The 24,097-nt window shown below is 36.2% G+C and overlaps 1 protein-coding gene across 1 annotated transcript; it reads left to right on the top strand.

Moving 5' to 3' along the window:
- The first annotated feature begins 1,901 nt into the window (after positions 1–1,901).
- LOC145641926 (calcium-dependent mitochondrial ATP-magnesium/phosphate carrier protein 1-like) lies at positions 1,902–11,958 on the top strand. Its single transcript, XM_081692958.1, has 8 exons — positions 1,902–2,180; positions 2,316–3,842; positions 7,524–7,941; positions 8,668–8,812; positions 9,002–9,117; positions 9,202–9,280; positions 10,761–10,994; positions 11,322–11,958. The coding sequence occupies exons 2-8, from the start codon at positions 2,669–2,671 to the stop codon at positions 11,661–11,663; spliced, it is 2,508 nt and encodes an 835-aa protein (XP_081549084.1). The 5' UTR covers positions 1,902–2,180; positions 2,316–2,668; the 3' UTR covers positions 11,664–11,958.
- The last annotated feature ends 12,139 nt before the right edge of the window (positions 11,959–24,097 follow it).

The raw sequence follows: 24,097 nt of genomic DNA, 5'->3' as shown, positions 1-24,097 counted from the left end.
TTAACTTTAATGATTGACCAAATTGACAATCATTAGTCATTAAGGGTATATGGTGTATTTTTGTGAAAACTCAAGGGCATATGATGAATTTAAAAAAGTTCAAGGGTATATGGTGAGTAAATAAAAAACTTTGGGGCATATGGTGAAAAAACCCGTAAAATATTCCAAAGTTGTAACTAAAAAAATCGGAGGTAGTGTAAAAAGTTGATATTAATTAACTTTACAATGAGACGAACCAAACAAAATCCCACATGACTAAATTTCCTTCTATTGAACAACGGGAATTTGTGGTAAAAGTTTTTAAAGTTTGACTCACATTTTGGCAATGGAGCAAAAAACTAATATATAAAGCTAAACTTTTAGCCAGGTGACGAGACAACGACACTTGACGTTCCAATTTTTCGCCAAGTATCGCGCCACGCATGATAGAGTTATATAGAATTAAATTTGTAGGATAAAAAAGTTAGTTTAGAATTCTATTAAATTTTAAGATAAAATTTTCGATAAAATACCAATATTTCATATGTACAAATTGAATTATAATTTTATTCAAAAAATAATTAGATTTTAACGCTCATAAATTATCATATAATTTTTTTTTTGTATCATAATATTTTTTTGGAGCGAAGGAATTAGTTCAAAATGTACCACACCCATCATTTATAATATATTCTAATCAATTAAAATAATATACTTCAGAATCTAATGTAATTTTATTACTGTGTGTAGACCTGTCAATCGGGTCGGGTCACGAGTCATTTCGGACATGGTCAAAAAATATTTTTCACCAATATTATTATTATTAGTCCTACTACATTACACATCAATTCCTCAGTAATTTTGTATCAATGATATGTTTTAAAATTTGACATATAGATTAAAAATTTATCTTAAAATTCAATAAACAACTCGGGCATCGCACGGGCACAAAACTAGTATATATATATGTAATCAAACATGTGCATTGAAACCAATAAAAGTAGAAAAAACAATTTTTGGACAACAATAGAATGAGTCATTGTGTGGTTGTCATAATTAAAGTTGTCAAAAATTGGTCAAACCGACATGATACGAAACCTAGCTGAATAAACCTCAATTTAAATCTCGATTTGTAAGATACAATAATTTAGCATGATTTAAATGTGAAATAGATTCAATCTAACCCGACTTGATCGAACTTGATTCAAACAACCGAATTGACACTGACCAATCCGAATTGGACCCATTACAAATTCTTAAATGGATCTGGTTCACACTAATTTATTGTGGACCACTAACATTAGAGAAAGTATGGTTGTTTTATTAATAAAAAAAGGGTCACTATAATTAAAAAAAAGTCACTGTATTGAAATAAAAATCATTTTGGTAATATATAGGCCTAAGTGGTTATTTTTGTAATGAAATATTTTATATATTGATCAATATGAATAATAAAGGCCACTATGTTAAAATTAGGGTAATAACGTCGTATTTCAAGTTCACAATATTATTAAACGTTGTAGTAGTTTTAATAAAGATTACTAGGTTAAAAATAAGGTTACTATGTTAAAAATAATGATCACTATGTTTAATATAAAGTCAGTTGCGTACTTGCGTGTGTATAGAACTCGGGTCCACAATAAATAATATTATTGAGGACTAGGTCCGCGCAAGTCTTTTGGACCTATAGTCCCTTATTAGTTATTACATGTCTTATCAAATTATGGATCAATCACACAATGGATAAACATGGAGCCATGGAGGTTAGAGTGCTGCTGAGAATTAAAAAACTGCAAACGTATAAAATATTTACACTTTCATGTCAATCCTACGTGTCATCTCTTCATGTTTACACTTTCATGTCTATCCAATTATCCATAAATATAAAATATTTTTCATGCTGGAATTAATTGGGTTTTTGCTATTTTGATTTATTCCAGCATGAAAATTGAAAAATAGCAAAAGAAAGGTGGAGAAAAATAGAATTGAAAAAATAAAATAATATTTCCTTCAAAAAAAAAAAAGAAAGAAATAAAAATAAAAAATAAAAACAAATTAACGCCCAAAAAAGGGCTAATCTCTCTCACTCCCAGCCACCACAATTCTTGTTTTTGCTTGTTTGATTTTGTCTGAAAATTTCTGGGAAATCCCAAATTCTTATCATCATAAGATATTCTCTCTCATATCTTCAACTTTATCTAGTAAGTACTTCTCTTTCTCTCTCCTTTAACACAGTAGATAAAAAAATTGATAATTTGTAATAATTTGCGTTCTTCAATTTGCTGTAATTAATAGTTGGATTTAAGCTATACCCTTTTGTTTTTGTTGAATTTCAGGTGTACCCATTTTGTTGATTTGTCAACAGAAGTTGGTTTTTGCAGTTCTAGAGCATTATTTATCGGTAAAAATGGAAGTTTTTTGTTTATGGATCCCAGTAGTCTGTTACATTGAGATTGAATTGCATTAATTTCTTCGACCATTGCTGGAATTAATTGGGTTTTTGCTATTTTGTTTGATTTTTGCTGGGAAGATCTCATTTCTTGTATTTGGATGTTGATGTTGAAAAGTATTTACTGATTGAAGTTCATTAATTTATTGATTTGTGAAGGGTTTGTAACTTGTGATTGTTGAATTTGTAATTTCTGAATTCTGGATTAATAGAGGGGATTAAAGATTTAGGGTTTTAGGGATGGTGTCTGGGAACGACCCTGTTGAATCATTACTTAATTCAATTCAAGTTGTTAAGGATGCTTTTTCGCCGCTAGAAGCGGGTTTTAGAAAGGCAACTAAGGAGTTTGAGTTAACTTGGTTGGGCAAGAATGGCAATCGAAATGCTGAACTTTTAGGGCAGTTGAATGGTTCTAGCAATGCTGGTGTTAGTAGTAAGAACAGTAAACTTCATTCATCTGTGTCAAAGAAGAAAAGTACCCCTTCCCACGGTAGTTCTAATGAGGATAAGAGAAAAGGACCATCGATAAAGCTACCGATAAAGAGTATATTGGGCATGTTTTCGCCAAATTGTGCCAATGCTGATCCTAAAGTCAATGTGTTAAAGGAAAAGCCAAAAGAAAGGGAGTGGGGAAAAAAGGACGGATCGTGCTTGAACTGTTTGCAGTTTGCTATGACATGGTCGATGTTTCTCAATGGTTTTGCACAGGCATTTCCCACGCCTTTTAAATTAGGAAAGAAACGGTGCTCAAAGACAAGTGATGAGGGAAAGGGTTCGTGTGTCCGTTCGTCAAAATCATCAGATTTATGTGACTTTAAGACAAATGAACCGAAAAAGGGTATGTTTGTTATGATGTTGCCAAGAGAGGAAACAAAGTGCAATGAAGGGAAGCATTTAAGCCTCGAGCTGGTGGTAGCTCTCATTTTTGATCAGATAACACAGAGTCTGCAAAAGCTTGATCATGCTGCTAAACAAAATGAGGAAAGGTTTTATGAATCGTCATCACCCCCACCTCAATTCCCCTCTCACTTGGATCACTGGAAGACAGTGACTAGTATCTTAGAGGGTAAGAGGGCAGATATGAATGTCTTTTTAGGAAATTTAAAGTTTGCAAGAGTAGGTGGAGCACCATCTACCCTTGTTGGAGTTACATCTCCAGTGAAAGAAGATGGGGATGATAGTGTGTCTACTACTAATAGTGAGGATTCAGGAGGCTTAACAGCTCAAAAACTAGCCAGTGGGCTGCTTAATATCCCTCTTTCCAATGTCGAGCGCTTGAAATCAACACTGTCAACCATTTCGATTTCAGAACTTATCGAGCTGGTGCCTCATCTTGGACGCTCTTCTAAAGACATTCCTGACAAGAAAAAGTTGTTTTCTGTGCAAGACTTCTTCAGGTACACTGAGGCTGAAGGTATGTTTAAATTATCTATTTACTGCTTCAATTATCAGCCACACGTTAAATCCTTTTGCTTTTCTTTTTTTGTTGTTTTTTGTTTCCCCATCGGTGTACGAAGGGTTAAACTATAGTATGTGACAGTCATAGATGCATAGTTGCATATGAGCTCTTATTTTTCATGTTTGGATCTAGTACATACAAACCTGCACAAAAATCTTAGTTACCTCAATGAGAAAGGATGATGCTTAAGTTGGTCTTATTTACAAGTTTTGTTGCCTCGTTTGGTGATTTCCTCTCTTCGATGAGGGAAGGAGCAAATATGAAACTATGATAGTACACTTAAGTGCTTTGGTATCACTTGGACAAGGTTATGGATCATGAAGGTTGTGAAACTAGGTAAAGGCGATTTAATTAGTGTTATTACTGCTACTATTGTTTTTTTAGGTGTCAATGAATTGTCTGCCTGGGTAGTGGGCCTCTATTGGCATGTGGTGATTTTTTTTTTTGAATTTTGTGATCTTGAAGGGGCAGATCAGGGTTGTCATTTATATGAAGCATGGGGATTCCTCATTTGTTCCTATCCAATGATTTGGAGGAATTTCAAATTAGTTTTGTAGTTTTTCAAATCATCTAGTTCATATTCATCTATATGCCTAGATAACTCTAAATGAATACAGTGTTGTCCATATTGATGTAATTTGAAAGCTATGATTACTATCAAAATTTTTTGCTGTCTTGGCAGATTGTGAGGTTTCTTAATGCTTTCTCAGTGTGAGGTCTGTTTAAGATATAATACTTGTAGAAGCTTCTTCTATGGTTTTTGAAGTCATGGAAGTATATTGTTTGTTAAGTGAGTGGAAATGGGCGTACATATTGTTGGTGGGACCATGATATACTTGTTCAATCTTGCTTGCTCAGTATCCCTTCTGCACCACTCATTGTAGTTTATAGAGGGTGGAAAATCATGAGGTTTGTATAAAGGGTGGGGAACCTATGGCAGATTGTTTGGTGAATTTGGATCTAATCTGTAGGCCTATTGCTGTTTAGGCTCGAGGAATGAGATCTAGATATCAAGACTTTAGGAGATTGTGTCTGAATTCTTTGAAAACATCTCTGTAGCTCTGTGGGATTCCTTTTGATTAAGAACTAGGGAGCTCACATAATTAATGGATGTCTAGTAGTCTTACTCGTTTGTAGACATTTCATATCATACATATTGGATGAGGATTTATTTTATGCCTTATCCTCCAAACCTTATATAAGTTATAATGACTTTGTGAACTACTAAAAATGCTCGCTGATTTCTACTTACTAATCTTTTATTGAAATCAAAGGTTTTTGAAAGGGTAAAGGCTTATGAGGGGTTGGTGGAACTATGTCAGTTATAAACGTTCTCAATTTTAGTATAAAATTGCTGTTATTGATAGGCCAAGCAAATCTTTTCTCCAATAAGCATGTTGTGTATAGCTGGTGGAAAGACTATTTGAGGAAATGGTTAACTTCCAATAAGCATGTCATAGATTACCTGTACTTTATGTTGCAACTTGCAAGTTTGCATCTTTCATGCATAAAAACGGCTATTTGAGGTGGTGGTGTAATGCACTGCATGTTAAACTTCCTCCGATTTTTGTAGCTGTACCATATGGGCTTTTTTCACTACTTATATTCACCATCTTTGATTATTTATATTAAGGGAAATATTGCCATGTGGGATTTTATTGAACTCGTCTCAATTTATATATTAACAATGTCAACTTTAAAAATATTTTTTTACCTTATAGACAAATATGCCAAGTCAATATGGTACAACTAAAAATAATAGAGGAAGTTCACAACATTATCTAGATATAAAAGGAGGAAAGTCCTTTGGTAGTAGGCATGTATACTTTAAATTTGGGGGTGTTGTGGACATGTGAAGAGAGCATTCGGCAGACTCTTCCCAGAGTAGAGTTTTTTTTTTTTTTTTTTGGATGCCCTGTGTGGTAGGTCTGCCTTCTTGTTCTCTTTTGAGTTTCGCACTCTGGTGCCCTTTCCTGGTCGATCTATCTCAATTGCGTAATGCCAATGGTTAATTTTTATGTGTATGTCTTTGTTGGGCTCTAGTTTTCTTTGTTGTAATGTTCTTATTCTTCATTTGTGAAATTTTGTATTGATGTCCTAATTCTTAAAAAGAACAACTAAGAGAGTAAAAGGGTATAGAATGAAAGGAAGTATGGCCAGTATAAGAAAAAAGGAACAGTTATATGCCTGCTGCCTTACTCCATGTATCATGGTGGAGAGAGAGATATCATAAATTTAGACACTTGAAAAATACAGCCGAATTAGGAAAGTGTTACACTTGCACATAAAAAAACAAAAAAAAAAGGAGGGTGTATCTGTGTCGTCAGTATAGTAACATAAATATGTTGGAAATGTGTTCATTTTCTGGATCTTCTGGGTATGCAAATGAAGAAATCAACATGTTTTTGTAACTTTTTTCTTTCCTCTTTTTTTTTTTTATTTTATTTATTTTTTTTATTTTTTTATTTTAAGATTTAGTGTTGTGCCTTTGTGCATGTAATGCATACAAGTTAATTCAAGTCCACCAATGACCTTACAGTCTTGTTAGAAAGCAAAATACTAATATAGTTGTCAAAAGATAGTGACTGACATGGAAGAACAGTCCCTGTATTTCTATCACTCCTTAAGCATCAACACTCGTGGTATAATTTTATACCACGGTGTAAAATCTCATCAAAAACCTGCAATTTTTTACTACAATGGTGGTATAAAACTATACCATTTGATGGTATATACCATCCCCTGGTAAACATTTGCTTTGGTCCCCGTGAAACATGAACCAACCAGCCGGTTATCATGTATCTTTTATTATTTTTTTTTTCAATTGCATTTTAAGAAAAAATTATAAAGTAAAAAAAATTATGAAAAAATTACCATTGTTCATAATTTTTCAAGATCTACACATAGACACCCATATTGATATAGTTTTATATACTTTTTCGAATTTGCTTTTTACTACCTAAATTGCTTATTTTATTTAATTAACTTTACAAACATTAATTAGTTATTTCTAATAATAAAATGAAATATAATTATAATTAAATTAAGTGTATTATTAATACAAATAGGAGAGAGAAAGTGTGGTGGTAAACTTTTTTTATACCATGAGTTAGATGAATTTTGGAGAAAGTATATTGTATTGTGGTATAGATGATGTGGAGGAGTGAGAAAGTGGTAGAGAGAGAGAGGGATGGTATAAATTTTTATACCATGAGTGATGATGGTCTTAGTCTCCACTTAAGATCAAGTGATGCATGTTTATATTTCAGGCTCTGTTTTAGTCAGCAAGGTATGTAGAAGTCAGCAAAGTATATGTATACTTAGGGGTAATAACTATTGTGAGTGTATCATTTCTTCTATTATAATGTGGCTCTGTCTACCCTTTTATGTGCAAATATGTAATATAATTGAATAACTAAACAATAATTATGCCTCTTCTGGTTATTGTTGCTTATATTACACAACTTCATTTGTTTTATTTGTTTTATGTGTTTTATACAGAGTCCTTATTTGCATTTCCTACCATAATAGAGCAGCTATTCTTTTTTTTTTTTTTTTTTTTTTTTTGGGATGGGGTTGGGGGGGGGGGGGGGGGTGGGTTGTAATTGTAAGCTAAATTTCATGAACTTTTTACAGGAAGGAGATTTTTTGAGGAGTTGGACAGGGATGGGGATGGCCAGGTAAACCTAGAAGATCTTGAGATAGCAATGAGGAAAAGAAAACTACCACGCAGATATGCGAGAGAATTTCTGCGACGTGCTAGAAGTCACTTATTTGCAAAATCTTTTGGCTGGAAGCAGTTTTCGACGTTGATGGAACAGAGGGAAGCAACTATTCTTCGTGCTTATACCTCTTTATGCCTGAGCAAGTCTGGCACACTTCAGAAAAGTGAAATTTTAGCATCTTTAAATAATGCTGGGCTTCCTGCAAATGAGGATAATGCAGATGCTATGATGAGATTTTTGAATGCAGACACAGGAGGGTCCATATCTTATGGTCATTTTCGCAATTTTATGATGTTGCTACCTTCTGATCGTTTGCAAGATGATCCACGGTGAGAGAGCCAATCATTATTGTAGTTACTTGTTGCATATGGAGGTCTGATTTGGTTATTTTTTTTAGCTGTTCATAAATAACTATAATGGAAGCATGGATATGCTGATACCTTATGTGATTTTTCTTTACGATAGATGTGATCTATTGGCTGTAACTCTGTAAGAGACTTTATGTGGCCATCTACATTTTTGTCCCTTATTTATTTACTACCTCCGTTTGTTTAGATGCATCACTTTCTATAATTGGAAATTTCAATTTAGATACATCACTTTCTATAATTGGAAGTTTCAATTTAGATGCATCACTTTCCTTTTTACCTATTAAATTCTCTTTATATTTCTCAGGTCACACGGGCCCTCTTTACTCTCTCTTTCTCTCTCTCTTTCTACTCTAACAGTTGTCTAGGATTCCGTAGCTTCAAAAGTGGGGTGTGTGTGTGTGTGTGTGGGGGGGGGGGGGGGGGGGGTTGCGTGTGCGCATGTGTGTGTGTGTGTTGGGGAGCTGATTAAAAGTTGGTTTGATATTCTGCTATTTCAAACAGTTTAGGTTTAAGACTTTTTGCTGATCGATTTCTTTGGTTGAGTGTTTTTTGGGATTTCCCACTTGAAGTTAGTAGAGTCCATGAATTACCCTAGCCAATTTTTGATTTTTTTTTTTTTTTTTCCAAAAATTATGTGTAATTGAGTTGGAGAAACTCATTATGTTCTTCGTGTGGGCTATGCAGGAATGTTTGGTTTGAAGCTGCAACTGTAGTTCCTGTTGCACCACCTGTGGAAATCCCTACTGGTAGTGTTTTACGATCTGCTTTAGCGGGTGGCCTTGCCTCTGGGCTCTCAACATCCTTATTACATCCAGTTGACACCATAAAGGCAATTATCCATATTTGAACTTTGAATTGTTGTCTTCTCTCTCTGTCCTTTAGTTTGCCTGCTCGGCTGCTCCTAACTAGTCATAAATTTTTTGTAACCTAAAGATGGGGGAAAAAATTAGTTTTACATTTTTCAGAAATTTTGTCTTTGCTGAACTCACTGTGTCTAACAATGTTTTACTGGTTTCAGACTCGTGTGCAAACATCATCTTTCTCTTTTCCCGAAGTTATATCAAGAGTTCCAGAAATTGGAGTTCGAGGCTTATATCGGGGTTCCATCCCAGCAATTCTTGGGCAGTTTACTAGGTTACTACTGCTTGCTTGTCAGTTGTCACCCTTATCCCTTCCATTTATTTGCTACATCCTCTGATTTTACTTCTTGTATTGCAGCCATGGACTAAGAACTGGAACGTTTGAAGCTACTAAGCTTGTGTTAATAAATGTCGCTCCAAATCTGCCTGAACTGCAGGTGCTAATGTTATCCTAGGCATCACATGCTGCACAATATAGACTATTTTTTTTTTCTTCTAACAACCACCATATAGACAGTTGGAGGCTAAACTTAACTCTAATATTTCCAAGTAAACAGTTGTCATGCTATGTTTTGTTATTGAAGTGTGCTTATCATGGATATAGAATTGATATATTTTCTGTTGATTTGTGTATATATATACATTTTCTTTGAATGACAGAATTGAGTCGTAGAGTGTTTATTGGTAATTGTGGTATTACCTCAGTCACCAGGTACCTTTTGTGTATATTTTAACTTTACAACCTGTAACCAGTGTTTGAGTCTAACCATGTGAGGATAAGAGACAAACAACCTTTATGGAGTTATGGACAACCACTCTTTTTTTTTTTGGTTGCATGAGAGGCATCTTAGCAATAAAAGTCTTTAAATTTAGTATTTGGATGCTACAAATCTTGGACCGTGAAAGAAGGACAATAGAGACTCTTGAGTTATCATGGTCCAGTCCACCACTTCCAAGAAATACATGACAAACATTCCTCTCGTTCACGCACTTCAACATCTTTTTGTGTATGATTATTTTCCTTTGTGATTTGTTGGAAGGTTGGTCTTTTTCCTCTCCTTGTTGCATAATTTTTGGACTTGCTTATCTCATTTGTATAATTAACTCTATTCTATTCTCAATTCCAAGATCTCTAACTTACACATTCATGACTTATGACCTCTCCTTCACACAGTCCAACTTTGTGGTAAACTTGAATTGTATCCAACTTCCATTTTGTTCCTAAGTGTCATTTTACTGGGAGACATTGAATTATTGATGATGCATGATTTGTTTTTACAAGGGAAATTTTGGGAGAATTATGGGTGAATTTGGAGTTTTGTTGAGGAGCATAGTTGTTCAAATGAAGGGGAGGAAAAAAAAGTGGAGGCCAAGGTTTGAAAAACAAAGAAACTGGCTGTTTTGTGGGCCCCCGGGTCGGAAATTTGGCCGGAATCAGAGGAAGAGTGGTGATGTCTAACCTTTTATTTTTTTATTTTATATGTTAGGATGATTTTCTTAATATTGAAAAAAGGGGTGGTCAGTTCTAAATAGTGTGTTTTGAAGGGGTGTTATTTACAAAACTTCCCAAAAAAAAAATAAAAAAATAAAAAAATCAGGGGAAGCATCTGACAATGAAAATGGGGCATTGATGTTGGAAACATCTGTTATTTAGGATTAAGGGTTCCAGCTTGTGGTCCGTTTTACCTATTCACAGCTCTTGGTTCTGCTGTTTGTGACTTAATATTCTTTCTAATTGCAAGACTGCAAGTATGCATATTATCCAATTGTAGCCTATGTCTTGGATTGATGTCACATGCCACAAAACAGTACTTGCAAGAAAAATGTCAGCAAGTAGCCTTTCAGCAATACATCATCACAAAATTTAGAAATCTTCTTTCGGATGGTTTCTGACCTATCTTATTTCCCCTTGTTCAGATCCAATCATTAGCATCATTCTGTAGCACAATCCTCGGCACTGCAACTAGAATACCATGTGAGGTACTGAAGCAGCGTTTACAGGCTGGGCTTTTTAACAATGTTGGGGAGGCCATTGTGGGTACTTGGCAACAGGATGGTCTCAAGGGATTTTTTCGTGGGACAGGTGTAACCCTTTGCCGAGAGGTTCCGCTATATGTAGCTGGCATGGGGCTATATGCAGAGTCCAAAAAGGTATCTACCCTCTTCTATAAGCAATTAAAATATTATATATCTATATGAAATGCTAAGCATTCACAATTGTTAATGGGCATCTTATGGGTAGTACATACTAATATTATATATGCACAGCTGAAAAGATATAGAGAACTTTTTAAATCTCATTGGATAATGTTGTGACAAAGCTTACCTGAACAGATCACAAACTATATGATGATAAATCCGTGTTGCATATGGACTTTTCACACTGATGACTCAGTATTTGGTCATATTCAGAATTTACTCTCTTATATATTTCTGTTATATCTTATCAAATGCTGAATTGTTTCTGTTACTCAATAGCTTGCTCAGCATGTCCTGGGTCGGGAATTAGAGGCATGGGAGACGATCACAGTCGGGGCACTATCTGGAGGGATTGCTGCTGTTGTCACAACACCATTTGATGTGCTAAAGACTAGAATGATGACGGCGCCTCATGGCCTACCAGTATCAACTTCAATGATTGCATTTTCTATTCTTCGCCATGAAGGCCCCCTTGGATTCTTTAAAGGAGCACTACCAAGGTTTTTCTGGGTTGCTCCCCTAGGTGCAATGAATTTCGCAGGTTATGAGCTTGCAAAGAATGCCATGATTAAAAGTGAAGAAACATCATCGACAACAGTGGATGAAATTCCACAGAAGTAGCTAACAAAGTAACGTTCTACTTAAAACAACACTGGACCGCCTTCCTTTTGTTGTTAAGCTGGTTCTATTTAGTACAGCTGCAGGCTCTTTTGTTTTCCTATAGAGATAGCATGTAATTGCTGCTGGAAAAATTTTGAGGTTTTTTTTCCTGTCCGAAAATGGCAGCATGTGTTTTAGATTTAATGTGGCAGATCTTTGTTTGCCTGATGTTCATATTTGTAGCTTTTGGTTGTTTAGTTACAAACAAAATGCACATATGTTTTTGTTATTTTACGCAGTCTAGTTCATTTGGACACGTTTGTACTGTAATGTTACTACTGTATTCGAGTAGTGATTCATACAGACCAAATTTGATAAAATATGGTGCAGATCAAAAGCCAAAAGATATGTTCATTAAAAAGTTTCTTGATCTTGAAACGTATAGGCCATCTTAATCCTATTCAGTTCTCTCTTAAACTTCATAGTCTTTTTTTACATCTATTATGGAGGTTCACCTGAAAGCACATTTGTTTTGTTAGAAATGTCTGCTTGTATTTCCATTACGGAGTTATAGTCTTAGTAATTTCCTGATCGTTAAGAGCAGCATCATTAAACAAGTGCTGCTCACTGCTTGGATTGTGCTAGAATGAATTTCCCTTAATCTGGCATTAAGATGAATTAGTTAAGGATGAAATCTTCTGGGTCCTGATGAATAAGTCATACTATAATCACGGCGGAGTTCATCTTTCTAGGTTGAGCCAGGGTCCATACCAACAATGAACAAAATCAGAATCCGAAAGGGTAGAAAGTCTTAGAAACTCACCGGTCATTTATTATACAGTCTAGTTCGAGCTTGATTGTCACAGGCTTCCACAATGGACTGTCGCCTCTGTCGGTACTTTGCTCCTAAGTCTTTAGTCTGTCCTTGCTTAGACAAATAGGCCTTAATTTCAAGACAGTGAAACTTCATTAGTAATAAATGGTTTTGCTCCATTAAATAACTTGCTAAGATCCTCAAGTTTTGCACATTGTAATGTCAATGTAACATTACATGCTAATTCCAAACAATTTATGCTCTTTCTCCTAGTTGCTGCTTTTGCCTATTTGTCAGCCTCTGTCTTTGCTTCATCCCTTAGGTATTTAAAAAATGGTAACAATATGCAAGGTGAATAGTATGTTGAGATTATTCCAGTAAAATTATATGTTTTGCGGACTTACTCTAAGATCTTTTCCCTATGCTAATTTGGCCTTGGAGTCTGACTTGATGACAATGGGGTTTTTAAGAAAATTTTAACTTTTACCACCTAAAAATAACCACCATACTAAAAATAAAAAGTTTACTTTTGTTTAAAAGTTTTATTTTACCAACACATAAAAATTCAAGTGGGTTTTTTTTTATCATTGATCACTCTCAAGTCCCGAACTAACGGATTCCGTGCATGAATTAGTTAGTGACTAGGCCTACTATGTACATGTGTCACCATATTATTGAGTAAAAATTTTTAAAACTTTTTTATTAAAAATCAAACAATATATATATATATATATATATATATATATATATATATATATATATATATATATATATATATATATATATATATATATATATATATATATATATATATATATATATATATAGAAACAAAACAACCCAGCCACCAACTAGCAACACCTCCACCGCTGGACCGACTCCCAGCAACCCAAAACAAAAGTTGGGATTAGATGCAATGGCTTACAAAAACATTCTAACTCCACTTGAGAACTAATCAATCCTTTAAACTTTAATTTAATATGAAAAACATTATATTACGGTTGCTTTTATATGATGATACAACATTTAAATTTCTGTTTTTTTTTTTTTTTTTTTTTTTTTTTTTTTTTTTTTTTTTTGACAAAAGCAACTAAACCGAAATTACATCAAGAAACTAATTAGATTACTTCGACACCTACCCGCAATATTATGCGCCATAGATAGTTATTTAATGGAGCAAAACCATTTAATATCATTCAATTTAGTTTACGTTATATATGCTAGAATTGAATTTTGCAACAACCAAAGTAATGAAACCTAATTGATTGATAACATCTAATCTGTTGTGTTCAAGACTCACTACTAACACTAGTAGGATAGCTTGTAGAATAAGACAAACAATTAGTAGTGTGTTGAGTAAGCCAAGTGTTGACTTGGTTGCTTTTGTGGTAGTGGGCTTTGTACACTTTGTAGTTGGCTTGTAGAATAAGCCAAGTTTGGTAGTGTGTTATATAAGTTTTAGCATACTACTTGTATAAATAGCACAAGTAGGAGTGGGAGAATCATATACTTACTCTTAAGGTTTTGAGTGAAAACATAAGAGAGTGGGTAGTTGTTAGTAGCTTGTGAGTGCAAATACTAGAGAGCTTGTGAGCTCATTAAGAGTGTTTGTAATTGTGGTTTTGTAGCTCAAATTCAATAGTGAGATTGTCTTTGAGAAGGGTAATAAAGTTACCCATAAATTGCTTGTGTTGTTTTTATTGTTCTTTGGCATTGTTGTTTATTATTGCTTGTTTTTGGTCCCGAATTCATAACAAATTGGTATCAGAGCAGAGGTCGTTTCGGGGGCGATTTGAAGGTCAAAGACACATTCTTTGAGGTAGAGAAGGTGTAGGAAAGTTGTGGTAAACTTAGGTATTGAAAAATGGGTGATTTGTCAAAGTTTTCAATTCCTTTGTTTGATGGAAAGATGAATTTTCAAGTGTGGAAAAGTTCGGTTGAAGACTTGTTGGTGCAACAAGGCCTTAATGATGCTCTTGAAGAAGACAAGCCCACTAACATGGAGGATGCTAAGTGGGCATCAAAGAAGAAGAAGACAGTGAGTACAATTCGACTTGCGATTGCGCCGGAAATCAAGTACAACTACCTTAGTGAGACGAATTCTAAGGCGTTGTTGGAGAAGCTACAAGCGGTGTATGCTTCGAAGTCTTTGACAAACAAGCTTTGTCTAAGGCGGGAGTTGTATCAACTCATGAAGGAGGAGGATACAAGTATGCAAGATCACATTAATATGTTTAATCAATTAGTGTGTCAATTGTTGAATGCCGATGAGAAGATTTCGGATAAAGAGCAAGCTTTGTTGTTGTTAGCATCTCTTCCTAAAGAGTATAGAACAATTGTTCAAACTATGCTAGTTGGAAGAAGTGAGATTACTCTTGATCAAGCTTTTGCGGTGGTAAGAGAAAATGAGAGATTGATGACCAAAATTGATGGTGAGAAGAAGTCATTGGAGTTTGGGCTAGTTGTGGAAGGTTCTTATCGGGGAAGAGCTTAAGAGAGGAACAAGGATGGCCAACGAGGAAGGTCTAAATCTCAACCAAGGAAAGACTATAGTGACTTGGAGTGTTACTATTGTCACAAGAAGCGCCACATTCAATTTTCTTGCAAGGCCATGAAGGAAGACCTCAAGAAATTGAAATCATTGAAGATGAAGGAGACCGAGAAGGAGGGGAGGCATCTTTTGCTCATAGCGATGGGGAAGAAGATGATGAAGATGATGAACAAATCTTCTTGCTAGAAGAATAGGGGAGTTGTAATGAAGGCAAATGGATCATGGATACGGGTTGCTCATACCATGTATGCCATGACAAGAAGAAGTTCAAGAAGTTTGAAGCTTGTGAGGATGTTTTGGTGCTTCCAAATGAAGAGAAGGTGCAAGTTGAAGGCATTGGAGAGTTGGAGGTTGTGACACATGATGGTGTCAAAAGAAAGCTTTGAGGTGTGAGGTATGCTCCTAAGGTTGGTAGGAACTTGATCTCACTTGGTAGGCTTGAGGCAAGAAGTTGTTCCATCAAAGCAATTGATGGACAAATGAAGATTGGTAGAGGAAATTTAGTGGTCATGAGAGGATCACGAAATAGAAGGAACTTGTATAAATTGCAAGAGTGGAATGGGAAGGCTATATCCAACCATGAAGTTGAAGTGAAGAAGTCATCAAAGAGGGTGACATTCATGAAAGGTTCACATAGAGAAAAGTGGTTTTGGTAGTGGTCTTGAGGGGGAGATTTGTTGTGTTCAAGACTCACTACTAACACTAGTAGGATAGCTTGTAGAATAAGACAAGCAATTAGTAGTATGTTGAGTAAGCCAAGTGTTAACTTGGTTGCTTTTGTAGTAGTGTGCTTTGTACACTTTGTAGTTGGCTTGTAGAATAAGCCAAGTTTGGTAGTGTGTTATATAAGTTTTAGCATACTACTTGTATAAATAGCACAAGTAGGAGTTGGAGAATCATATACTTACTCTAAGGTTTTGAGTGAAAACATAAGAGAGTGAGTAGTTGTTAGTAGCTTGTGAGTGCAAATACTAGAGAGCTTGTGAGCTCATTAAGAGTGTTTGTAATTGTGGTTTTGTAGCTCAAATACAATAGTGAGATTGTTTTGAGAAGGGTAACAAAGTTACCCATAAATTGCTTGTGTTGTTTTTATTGTTCTTTAGCATTGTTGTTTATTATTGCTTGTTTTCAGTCCCAAATTCCTAACATAATCTAATCACACGAGTTTACACTACTCTAACCTTCTTTAAATATAGAAAGCTATGTGTCAGGAAATGATTTTCCGTAGTTTGTATTAGAGTATGAGTAGTGTATATATACAAGAGATTAGGGCTCATGAACTAGGCCCGTTATCTATATAATCTACACCCTAAATATAGGCCCTAACACCCCCCTCAAGTTGGAGCATGCAAATCACAAATGCCCAACTTGCCAAGTAAATACATGAATTGGCTTTAACTCAAAGCCTTTGTGAATATATCAGCTAGTTGATCAGTTATCTTCACATAAGATGGACTAATAATACCGTCCTGAATCGCATCGCGAACATAATAACAATCAACCTCAATGTGTTTAGTACGCTCATGGAAGACGGATTCAGCGCAATATACAATGCAGATTGACTATCACAAAATAAACTCATTACGCGGGGATGCGAGACTCCCAAAATCATAAGTAGAGCCTTCAACCACTTCAACTCATCAGTGGTTTTAGACATTGAACGGAACTCGGCCTCTGCAGAAGACTTAGCCACAATTTCCTACTTCTTAGTCTTCCAAGATATAGGGGAAGCACCAAGAAACACTAACCAACCAGAAATAGATCGCCTTGTCAAAGGGCAACTAACCCAATTCGAATCACACCAACCTGTAATATGTAAATCACAATTTGAACTAAATAAGATCCTCTGACCAGGACATCCTTTCAAGTATCGCACCGTACGAAGGGCGGCCTCCCAATGATCCTGTCGCGGTTGTTGCATAAATTGAGATAAGATATGCACCGCATAAGCCAAATCAGGTCGAGTAAAAGACAAATAAATCAAACGACCCATAAGTCGCTGATACATTTCCGGATCAGAAAGAATAGAGGACTCGGATTTGGCTAGAGTATGATTCTGCTCAATAGGAGTACCTGCCGGACGTGCCCCTAGCAAGCCAGGCTCTGCAATAATATCAAGTGTGTACTTCCGTTGACATAAAAATATGCCTTCGGGACTCCGTGCAACCTCAATGCCAAGAAAATACTTCAACACACCAAAATCTTTCATATGAAAACAATCACTCAAATAAGATTTGAATGTTGCAATTGCAGAAGAATCATTGCCAGATATTATTAAGTCATCAACATACACCAGAACACTAAGTTGAATAGACCCAGTTTGCAGAGTAAAAAGAGAGTAATCAGAGTACGATTGCAAAAATCCATACCTTTTCAGAGATGTGGATAACTTAGAGAACCAACAACGCGGTTCCTGACAAAGTCCGTACAATGACTTTCGAAGGCGACATACCATACCAGGTTGAGAGCCATGAAACCTATGGGGGAGGCTCCATATAAACTTCCTCATCAAGATCACCATGAAGGAATGCATTGTGGACATCCATCTGATGCAATTCCGAATACTTTGCAGCAGCAACAGCAAGAAAAGCACGAACTGTTACCATTTTGGTAAATGGAGCAAAAGTCTCTGTATAATCAATACCCTCAACCTGATGATTACCAAATATAACCAGACGAGCCTTCAATCGCTCAAGTGTGCCGTCAGAGTTAAGCTTGACCTTGTAAACCCATCTACATCCAAGAACTTTCTTACCCGGAGGTAATTTTTCAAGCACCCATGTACCATAATTTTCCAATGCATCAATTTCTTTTTGCATTGCCTCTTTCCACCCCTCATCTTGCATTGCCTCTTTAAAATTACGCGGCTCAACCACCATATCAATAGCTGCAATAAACACACGGTGTCGCACATAAAATTTATCACAATTTACAAAATGTGCTAAAGGATAGGGAGTACCTGAGGAGCTCGGATGAGGAGGTGAACTTGGAGTGATAGATGGACTCGGAACAGATATAGTATTTGCAACATAGTCACGATGCCAACCCGAAGGATGTCGATCACGCTGACCATGACCCAAGTTAATAGAAAAAGAAGAAGAAGAAGAAGAGAGGCTCAAACCAGCCACGGGGCTGCTGTCCGAGGCAGCACTAGCAGCAGCAGTGCTGACAGTAGGGTTGTGCAGAAATGGACCTAGACCGGAAAACCGCCCGGACCGGTTGATTTCGGTCCGGTCTTCGGTCCTCACAAATTGGGGATTCCGGGTTTCCGGTCCGGGTAAAAACCGAAATATACTGGAATGGACCGGAATGTGTATTTTTGTAATTTTTTGGGTGAAATTTTTAAATTTCTAAAAATTTAGGTACAAACTTGTAATTTTTAAATTGTAGGTGTAAAATAGGAAACACGCAAACAAAAACAAGACGTTAAAAATGTATGTATATATTAAGATATTAAAACGAAAAAATAATGTAACCGGTCCATTTTGGTCCAAAACCGGACCGGACCGGAATAAACAGGTCTGGACCGGAACCCGGACCGGTTGATTACGGCCCGGTCCCCAAAAAAATTCGATTCCGGGTTCCGGTCCGGTCCGGTTTTGGACCGGTGCACAGCCCTAGCTGGCAGCAACTCCAGCAGTGCTGGCAGAGGTGGGGGCAGCTGCGGCAGAGGTGCAGGCAGTAGCGGAAGCGGTGGCAGAGGTGCAGGCAGAAGCAGAAATAGGGGCAGCCGCAGCATGGTTGCGATCAGTGGCAGACACCGCAGGTGGGCTGCGGTCTAACCTGCTAGAAGTAGCATTGGTAGCGTCTAATTGAGCATTAGGGATGGGAGATTGTTCTTGAGAAATATCGTGGTCAAGGGAGGTCTCACCCACCTCCAAAACATGCTCCAAGTCATCCAAGAAATCCGAATCAATCTCCACATTATTGTGTTCTGTATTTTCGGACTGCTTTTTTGTATCAAATGGAAATTCTGTCTCATGAAATTGCACATCACGCGACACAAAAATATCACCCGTCTCAAGATCATATAATTTCCACCCCTTTTTCCCATGTGGATAGGCAAGAAAAACACACTTTCGACTCCTAGGAGCAAACTTGTCACCATTTGCTTTTTGTTTATGAGCAAAACAAAGGCACCCAAAGACACGTAATTCATCATAATGAAGCTCTTTGCCAAAGAAAATTTTAAATGGAGTTTGATTGGCAAGTAAACGAGATGGAGAGCGGTTAATTAAATACACCGCACTAAGAACACATTCACCCCAAACCTCAATCGGCAAATTCCCTTGAAACATCAATGCTCTACTCACATTCAAAATATGTTGATGCTTACGCTCTACCCGACCATTTTGTTGAGGTGTGCCGACACAATAGGTTTGGAAAAAGAATGCCATTTTCAGTAAAATATGGGATCATGGGTTTGAATTCTGTGCCATTGTCACTCCGCACACATTTAACGTTGACATAAAATTGACATTTAACCATAGCACAGAAAGAGAAAAAAGAAGAATAAACTTCAGTTTAGTCATTTAATAAGTAAACCCAAACACCACGGGAAAAATCATCAACAATCGTCAAAAAATAATGAGCACCACAAGTAGAAGCCGTCTTATACGGTCCCCACAAATCACAATGTATCATTTCAAGAATACGACTAGCACGACTATCACTATCAGGAAAACTGTCTTAGGTTTGTTTAGCTAGAGGACAAATTTCACAAGCTTTATGTAAACACTTAGTACCAGTACTACCTCGAATAGCAGGAAGCAATTTGACAATTTTCTCCGACGGATGCCCCAAACGACGATGCCACAACTTAAATGTAGAGACCTCCGAACTCGTGATAGCACATACTTTTGGGAGACGCCGGAAATAGTAGAGTCCATCTATTTGTTCACCGCCACCAATCAGGCTCCCCGAAATTTGATCATGTATAGCACATAAAGAATTAGTGAATCATACATAACAAAGAGAGTCATCAATTAATTTTGAGACTGATATCAAATTGCAATGTAATTGAGGAACATATAACACATGTTCAAGAATAATTCCATCCGCTAGGAAAACACGACCCTCCTTTATAGAAACGGCTTGAGCTCCGTCGAGAAGACCAACGGGGCATGGATGAATAGATTGAATGTCAATTAGAGAGGACTCGTCACCCGTTACATGATGAGAGGCACCTGTGTCAATAATCCAAGATGAAGAACAATAATCACCAACCCTCATGGGTGGCGAGGAAGTAGTGGAGAAAGTTGCTGCCATAGCATGAGCCGGGACAACAGCAGGCACCACATTAGTGTAGGCAGTAGCATACGGGGCACAAGAATGGGTGGCAGAACCACCACCACCAGCAGAGACAGAAGCCGAGGAAGAATCAGCTGCAGGAGACGAGCCATCAGGCTGTATAATAGCACCAGGCAGGGCAGAAGGCAGAGCAAGCACAGCAGCAGGCAGCGCATTAGTAGCAGCGAGCAGAGGAGTAGAAGCAGAACCACAAGGCAAGACTTGCGACATAGAGGCAGCAGGTAGAGTAGAAGCATCAGATTTGGATTGGTTACCATATTTGTTCAGCCACCATTCGGGTAAGCCATGAACAAGAAAACAACCATCGTAATCGTAACCCGTACGATTACAACAAGTGCAATAGAGATTCGACTTGCGTTTAGGAGTAATAGAAGAAGTCATAGTAGTAGGGTAATTCACTAGTATCGATCAATGAGAAGCTAAGGAATTCGAAGCAGTAGAACATAAATTAGGGTCCAAAGAATACCACTCGAGGCCACCACAAAAAAAATTAGAGACTAGATGTTCGAAGCAAAAAATCGAATTAGAAATTCAAACTAGGAATTTTTAGAAATTGATGGGCTCCGATACCATGTGAGGAAATGATTTTCCGTAGTTTGTATTACAATATGAGTAGTGTATATATGCAAGAGATTAGAGCTCATGAACTAGGCCCGTTAGCTATATAATCTACACCTTAAATATAGGCCCTAACACTATGATAAAAGTAACTTGTATAATTTTGGTTATAAAACAAATAATATTAAAACTATTTGTATATTAACAAATTACGTCAAATCATTTGTATTGAACCTAAATTTTATTTGTTTATTTATTTATTTTCAAACTTGATAAATGATTTTGTTTTTAATATTCTCTTGTTATTTATTTTTATGTATGATAATTTTAGTTGGGTGAAATGTGCAAGAAGTATTACCACAAGGAGAGAGATTAAAACAATGAAACCAAGAGATTTCTCTTTCTACAGGTTTGAAGTGTCAGTGAGAAAAGTTCTATGAGAGGAAAATGTAAGTTACTTGAATCAAATGTAGCTATATTTGCTTACCCCTTCTATCTTAGCTACGTTAGCGTAATGTTTAGCTCCAAAAATGTTTTGACGGAATTGTATATAACATTATTCAAGTATGTACTATAATCTTCTTGGAACCTTAGCCACCAAATACTGCCAGTAGCTTCCGTGTTAGCATATAGAATGAATTATCTTAGCCCCATTTGTGGATAATGAGAGTCACCTCCATTTTTTTAGAAATTGCATTAATACTATAGTCCTTTGGTCTAGAATTTTTGGTGGTAATAAATTGGACAAGGACTTTAATTTAATTGTGTTATTTTTTTTCAATACAAATTGGGAGGGGTGTATTCAATATAATCTTTCTCACTCGGTTAATTGGAAAACTATTTTTGTTGTAACACTTTGGCATATTTGGAAAGGTAGATTTCATACTGTATTCCAATTGGTCATGCCTAATTCAATTGCTTTATTTAATGGCTATATGGTGGGATTGAAACAGAGGATGATGAGGGTGAGCTTGAACTTAGTGACTCAATTGAGGACAATGATGAAATTGAAGATGTAAACTATGAGATTGAAAATAGTAGTTGTAGTGATGATGAGGAACATGTTAAGTCTGTTAGAAAGTTAAGAGAGAGTAAGAGTGTAGACACCCATTTGTGTCTCCCCAAAACCAAACCCAGTGATGAGTACCTTTCGCGTCGAATCATAATCGAATGAAGTGAAAGTGTGGAAAGTTTAGTGTTGCGTATAGTTTTAATTTCTTTTCTCTTCTCTCTGTTTTTGAAAACTTATTTTTAAGAAAACAGCCAATCCAGTTTGGTTGGTCCATGATATGGGTCCAATAGTAGTGTAGTTGGATGGGGCTTGACAAGAGCTTTCCGACGATATATTATAAGCCCAATTCCGATGAATATTGAGGAAGTTATGGCCAAATTACTAAACTGGGCCCGGTTTGAGCCTTATATGCGGCCCAATGATCTAGGGGAGGGCCTAATATGATTTATCATTCCTAATGCAATTAGGAATGGTTTTAGTCTTCTAGATTCTTCTAAAAGGTTCTTTTCATTCCTAGTTCAATTAGCATTGATAAATTGACTTTTGTTGACTTTTTAGAGTTTTAATTAGAATCAAAGAACATTTTTTGAGGAAAATACGATTTTATCCTCCTGTACGGCAATTTCTATCTGATTTTAAGAAAGCGCGTGAATTTCTGAATCAGCGCCAAATGCCAGCTGTAGCGCCTGGCGCCTGGCGCTAGCATTGGCGCATGGCGCTAATGTTGGCGTCTGGCGCCAATAGCCAGCGTTGACGCTAATTCAATTTTATCTGCGCCAGAACTCTGTTTTGATATTTTATATTTTTGGATGATTTTCTTTATAAATAACGTCGTAAAAACTCCGTTTTGATCATCAATTCTTATTCTTATCTACAATCTACCAACTCTCATCAAGATTTTTTTATTTACTCTCTCTCTCTTTTCTAAACTAGCCTTCTCTCAAATATAAAAATTCCGCATTCATTAGCACTAGATACACCTAGCCATATTCGAAGTTGCCTTCGCCCTAGACGTGAAAGGTTTAATTTATGAGGGTTTGGTCCCAAATCTCTATTTTAATTATTTAATTTAATTGTTTTGTTTATTGTTTTCCTTGAAGTTACTAACGCGTGCATTTTGTTATTAGAAAGAGGTACGAGGAATCAAAGTAAGTACTTTAATGGTTTTTATTGATGTTATGATATAGAGTTCATGCTTAGGTTGTTATTATGATTCCAAGTATCATGTCTAGGGTAACTTTAATATCAAGTATGATTAAAAGTATGATGCCTTCTATTTTCTTTCCTAATATTTATGATGTTAGTATCATGTTAGGGCTAAATATATGATTTTTATTGCTTAGTGACATGCTAGGGTTTGTTATTAATCTTGTTAGTATCATGCCTAGGATCTTACTATTATTATGCTTTAACATGATTATTATGATTATGGTTATTATAATTGTTTTCCTTAATTGTTATTATGATTATGGTTATTTTGATTGTAATTTATTATTATTTATTATGTCTTGATTATATTTATTGTTATTGCTTGATCACACCTTTTATGCATGTTTAAAGGGAATTGGTATTTGTAATCACGCTTATATAAGATAATTAATAATTTTGTTTAGGGTTAATATGATTATAATTTAAGAGATCGCCAATAATAGATTTATTTGTGCATTAATATTCAACCAACATAGATAAACAGGTTTAAGGTTAATCCTATTGATTGCATGTTAGTCAGAAAGCGCACATGAATACGATCAGAATAAAGTAGAGGCCTATTATTAGGGCAGGTTCAATCTCTTTTAGGTTGGATTTGCACCTTCATCCCCGAACCCTATTTGGTTCAAGACCTTATGGAGTTGACGATCTCTTGGATCGTTAAGGGGTGTAACCTTCACCTCGTGAACGGTTTACAAGTTCCTAAAACTTGTTGGCGACTCTTTTGCTCTATCTTCTTTCCCTTTGGACGCCACCGTACTTTAGTGTATGATCACAGTGGGGTTCAAGCTAGGGGATTAACGCTTGAAATATTCCCTACAAAGAGTAAGAAGATTGATCATGTATCTAGTACTTCTAAAGTGAAAGATAACCTGAGCTTGCCTTTATCTTGTGGGTGGGAAAGTGATTATGATGATGATGATGATGATGATGATGATGATGATGATGAATATGATGATGTAATCCCTGATTCGAATGTGGAGAGTGACATGGATGAGGGT

Source organism: Chenopodium album, chromosome 8 (assembly GCF_948465745.1).
Source record: "Chenopodium album chromosome 8, dcCheAlbu1.1, whole genome shotgun sequence".
NCBI lineage: Eukaryota > Viridiplantae > Streptophyta > Magnoliopsida > Caryophyllales > Amaranthaceae > Chenopodium > Chenopodium album.
Note: the sequence above shows the minus strand (reverse complement) of the source record. Positions and strands in the feature narration are given on the sequence as shown.